Raw genomic sequence first — 5,790 nt, forward strand, 5'->3', positions numbered from 1 at the left:
CCCCCCCCCCGTAGAGCCTGCTCCTTTCTCCAGTCAGAGATCTAGTCACTCATGTGCATAAGTAAGATGAGGTCACTGGGGAAAGCACCAGAAAACACAGACCTGCCCTGGAAGTGAGCCCCGGGTGGCACCCAGTAACTCCGTGGGCACCTTCCCTTGCCTCCCTGGAGAGCAGGCTCAGTCCATCACGGGGCTCGGTTGTCCAGCACTGCCTCGCTGAGGCCCCGCACCCCTGGGAGGGACACACACAAATCTCACCCAAAGATAGAGCAGCACCCTTGGCATCACACAGGGAAAGGCAAGGACCCTGAGTGCAGGTCTGGGAAGCCAGGAGCAGCTGAGGCAGCAGGAGTTATGGCGGACCAAGGGGGAGCAGACAGTGGGACAAAGAAGAGTGTCCAGGACCGAGGTATCTTGGGCAAAGGTCCTGGGGTAGAACAGAATTAGGATTGTGCCAGAAGTTTCCAAGGCTACAATGGGTTTCTTCAAGTGCAGGTCCTGTGCCACGGAGTCTGTCCTGCTCTGGGAGCAGTTAGGCTGGAGGATTTGGATTTGGAAGTCGTGAGAGAGAGACTTTCATCAAGTATCAGAAGAGGCATACACAGGACAGGCGGGACTGGACCCTGTGTGGAGGTGGGCGGCAGTGGCAGTGCAGAAGCAGTGGGTCCTCACCTTCTCCTGTGTGCTGCACCCCCAAAGGCCCCACCCACCACAGACACGCTCACAGAGTGAGGGTGCTGTGTCCTCACCGTGCCCATGGCCATGACTCACCAGGGCGGGGGGTCCCAAGGGCGTCATCGCTGCCAGGGCTTTGTTTCCCCGCTGTCTCCCGTGGCATCAGAACGGAGGGAAACAACCGCCCCGGGCTCGCGCCACCCTTCCTGCCCACCTGGCAGTCGTCCACCCCAGCCCGCCGGCCCTTCCTTCCTGACACAGCAGCTGTGTCACTCCACCTAGCGGCACACACTGAGTACAGCACAGCACACACACACAACACACAAACACCACACACCACTCCACACATGGACTCAACACACATTACATGCACTGCCCACACACCCATCCCACATCTCATTCAACTCAAAACACCTTGCACATCACAGAACCACACACCACACGTACCATACACACCACACATGCCACACACACCATGCACACATCACATGCAGACCACACACCACTCAGATGCAACACGGATCTGGGTTTGCTCTCTGGGTCGGCCTTTCCCACTTGTGCAGCCCCAGTCAGGAACCCCACCCACCTCCCCAGGCAGCCCACGGTCATGCAAGGCTGCTCTGTCACAGCCTGTACCTCACCCAGGCCAACACGCCTCGACACACGTTCTGTGCATCCTCAGCAGGCAGTGTGGATTGGTGAGCAAGTTTCCAGCCCAGCAGGTGACTCTTTGCTCCTAGGGTCTGGCCCAGGGCAACCTCTGGGACCTCCAGGCCCCATCTCCCCACTCACCTCCCACCAGCCCTGCACCCAGGCAGGACACAGCCATTGCAGAAATGGACCACAGCACGGTGACCCCACTGTGCTGAGTCCAGGGCTGAGCACCAAGCTGATACCCACTGGACCTGCCCCCCCACCCCATCTCTGTCCCTCCAGGCAGTCCTTAATCCTACTCCAACAAACTTTATAACAAATGCACGTTGTAGACATCCATCACTCTGGAGTATGGTGCTGCTTTGTAAAATTGTAAAAAGATACATGAAATAATACTCGCGGTTCTTTTCAAACTCCGGATGTGTTCTGGCTGGGTCCGTGTCAGTATCTATATACTGATTCCAACAGTTGGTACAGAAGTAGAACATGTAGTGAGGTCCCCACTAATGAACTCCACTGCTTTTGATCCTTTACTTAAAATAATGTACTGTCTTGAAAAGAGACAGAGGCTGTGAGAAGGAATACAGTTAGGAATGGAGAGGTCATAATGTTGTCCAGGACAGAGAGAGCTGCAGAGATTACACTGAAAGAGAGCGGGAAAAGTAGGGTTGTGCTTCGGAGACATAGGGCACATCAATGAATAGAACTGGAATCTCAGGGGATGAAGCCGGAAACAGAGGCAGAGGAGATATTTAAAGAAAGAATAGTGAGCATTTTTCAAAATTAATGACTGACACAACCACAGATTGCAGAACATTCACCAAGACAAATGTCAAGAGTAAAACAAACGAACAAAACAGAAAAGGAAATTTCTGCATATTATATTCAAACTGCAGGAGGAGGAAAGGCAGAGAAAATCTCCAAGGCAACACAGAAGTAAAGAGATAAATTACACACGGAGATAAAGAATTCAGCAGAATTCTCCAGAAAAGTAGCTCAAGGGACAACAATGGTGTAGTGTCGGCATAGGACTCGAGCATAATCCTTCACCAGTGAAAATATTATTCAAGGTTAAGCTTTTTGTTTTTGTTTTTTTGTACTGGGGATCAAACTCAGGTCCCTGTGCTTGCAAGGCAGACGGTGGAGCCAATACGCTAAATCCCCAGCCCTCATTCAAGGTTAAGGAGAAAAATGATCCCAGACACACAAGAGCTGTGTGGGTTTCTCACTGACACACTTACCCTACCGGGGGTGATCAAGGACGCAAGCAATGGTCAAGAATGTGAAAGCAGAATGAAAATTGGATCTCAGGAAGAAATGGAGCATTTGAGAAGGGAAAGCAATGAAGATAAAATGAAATTCCACTAGAAGTACACGTCACTGCTGCAACCGTCCACACGAAGCAGCGGCAATGTCACCTTAGCAGAGCTGCACCAACAAAGTTCATGGCGATGACGCAGGAGGTGGCAGCTGGGGACAAGGCCAAAGGCGTCTGTGCTCTGTGCATCAGCGCAATGCTACAGACAGTGGGCTCTGGGGCGTTTAAGGCTTCTACTGTAAACCCAGGTAAATTCTCCAAGGATTGCAAAAGAGGTACAAGTGATAAGATGTTGGAACAAAAGCCAGAATGATAAAAATGCTCAATTAAGAGAAAGCAGAAAAGAAAGTAAAAGACAAATAAGAAAAAACCCACTGAATAACAACTAGGAAGCACCCAGAAAATAGATTTAATGCAGTTCTATCAATAATGAAATGTGGATGGTCTGACCACACTGGATGAAATGAAAGGACTGTAAGACTGGATTAGAACAAGAACAAGAGCCAATGCCACTGTGACTTCCAGGAATCCATAGACCTGCAGATCTAAAGTATAAGGATGGACAAGGATCCCCCATTTGAGCCCTCACACCAAGAGATGGGAGTGCTCTGCTCACATCAGATAAGAAGACCTCAGGAGAAGGGAGGTCCACACGGGGAGAGGACAGGGAGGACGTGAAGCCCACAAATGAGCATGCAGCAAACGAGGCTTCAGAATGTGGGAGGCAGACAATCAGAACTGGGAGGAGCAGAGATGAAACCCTTCCACTCTCTGCTCTAAGGGGTTGTTAGGACAAGTAGGAAAGTCACGGGGCCATAGACAACCTGGCCCACACTAGCAACCACCTGGACCCAGTGGGTGTTGGGAATACAACCCGACATGGCATCCTGTGTGCCCTTCTCCAGTGCACACAGATATCCACGGAGACAGATCATATCTGAGCCATAAAATACGCTTTCACAAATTAAAAAACATATAGACCATGTAAAATGTGCTTTGAGGGCATAACAGGATCAAGCAAAATTCAAAAACATATCTGGAAAGTCCCACAATATTTGGAAAGTTTTAATAACCCATTTATCACAAGACCATAAATTAAAGAGAAATCTCAGGGAGAAATGACAGAATATTTTGAATGAATTGAAAGTCAAAGTACAACAAACCAAAATAGTGGGGAAAGCTAAAGCAGTGCTTGATGGGAAATTTATAGCTACAAATTCCTGTGTCAGAGAAGAAGAAAGGTCACAAGGGCCATAACCTTGGCATCCAACCTGTGGGCCACAGTTAGATCAGAACATCCAACCAAACATAGACTGAAGCTGAGCTGAGATCAACCTTCTACCTTTAATAGGTTTTCTCAGGTGTTTTGTCACAGCAATGGAAAGCTGACTACCACACAGGGGAACTAGGAGAAAGGACCAAATTAAGAACAAAGGAAAGGGCTGGGGATTTAGCTCAGCAGTTTGGTGGCCTGCCTTGCAAGCTCAAGGACCCGAGCTCAATCCCTGGTACCAAAAAAAAAAAAAAAAAAAAAAAAAAAAAAAGAACAAAGGAAAAATTGATGCACCTTAAGACCATAATGTTAAATGAAATAAATCAGACATACAAGCATAAAAAAAAAAAGAGGAAATGATTTAAACTGGTTTGGGTTTTGCCTCATTTTGTAGAAACTGTCCAGGCTGATCAGAAACAGAGGAGGAGACAGAAGTGTGAGCATAAACCCCCAATGTCAAGAACAAAAAGTGGATATCACTACAGATCCTACAGACACTAAAAGATAACAAAGAAATATTATGCAAATTTTTATTTTTTGCAAATATATTCTATAGCTTGGATGATGTGTGCAAAGTCCTTGAAACCTACATATTATCCACATGGCTACAAGAAGTTTTAAACACGGAGCAGTACTGGGTGTCTGAGAAATCAATTCTTCATTAAAAATCTTCCTAAGCAGAAATCTCTCTTGGATATTGTGGCTTGTGAGCAGCATAACATGATTATGAAGGAATAATTGCAAATCTGCAGAAGGTCTTTCAGAATGGAGAGGAGAAGAGGAGAGGAACACTTCTGGATTCATCCCATGAGGCCTGTGTTATTCTGGTGCCAAAGACACTGCCAGGAAGGAAATCTACAGACAATCTCCTTCACAAGCACACACACAAAAATTCCTAACAAGGCACCAGGGATCTAGCTCAGTGGAAATGCACCTGCCTTGCAAGTGCAAGGTCATGAGTTCAATCCAGATCCTGAGAAAAGAAATAAGAAAAAAAAAAAAAAAAGGAAAAGAAAAGAAAAAAAAAATCGATGTGATTAAAAAAAAATTTTAACAAGATGTCAGCACATTGCAGCAGCAGTCTATGAAAAGGACAATACACTGTGACTGAAAAGATTTGACCCTAGGAATGCAAGGTTGGTTTAACATATTAAAGCTGGTCAGTGTAATTTGTCTGAGTACAATAATAGAAAAGTAATAGATCACCTCCCTAAGTACAGAAAGAGACTGTGACAAATTAAACAACAAAAATTCCAGCCAACTACCAAGCAGGTATCCTCTTTAGCCACATAAAGGGTACCCATGGAAAGTTTATAGCTTGCATTGTGCTAGTATTGAAAAACTGAATGGGTCCTTCCTCAGATAAGAAGAAAAACCAGATGTTACTGCATTGACTCTTCTCTTCTATGCAATATTTTCTTGGAGAACTTAGTATAACTAGGCAAGAAAAAACTGTTAAAACACTACAGGATCTATATATACACTATTGGAATAATAAGTTTAGCAAGGCTGCAGGAAATAGGGTAAAACAAAAAATTGGTTGTATTTCTATATATTAGCAATGAACACTAGCCTGAGCAAACAGGCAAGAGAAAGAAATAAAAGACATCTAAATTGGAAAGCAGGAGGTTTGCAGATGACATGATCTTATATGGTGATATCTCAGTTATTGAACTCAATTCATTCCAAATTTATGTTCAAACATTGAAAAGTTCAAGAACTGAACACATTTTCCCATAAGAAATAATAGAAAAATCAAATAATTGGTTTTGAGGCCCAAAAATTACACTTATAAGTTAATTTTTACAGGACTTTAACAAATTTTACAATGATTTCTTTTTTTAACTCTTTCATGGCTCTCAGTTTTACT

The 5,790-nt window shown here is 45.2% G+C and overlaps 1 protein-coding gene across 1 annotated transcript in view; it reads right to left on the reverse strand.

Annotated features, from left to right (window-relative positions):
* The window catches only part of Col18a1 (collagen type XVIII alpha 1 chain), a 72,170-nt gene extending 71,317 nt beyond the window's left edge, over positions 1-853 (reverse strand). Inside the window, exon 1 of the mRNA XM_010636420.1 lies at positions 772-853. Coding sequence (XP_010634722.1) covers positions 772-838 — 67 coding nt within the window. The 5' untranslated portion in view covers positions 839-853. The remainder of the gene's footprint in view (positions 1-771) is intronic.
* Between the last annotated feature and the right edge of the window lie 4,937 nt (positions 854-5,790).

This window comes from Fukomys damarensis, unplaced genomic scaffold (assembly GCF_012274545.1).
Source record: "Fukomys damarensis isolate Sample0158 unplaced genomic scaffold, DMR_v1.0_HiC HiC_scaffold_24, whole genome shotgun sequence".
In the NCBI taxonomy this organism is placed as follows: Eukaryota; Metazoa; Chordata; class Mammalia; order Rodentia; family Bathyergidae; genus Fukomys; species Fukomys damarensis.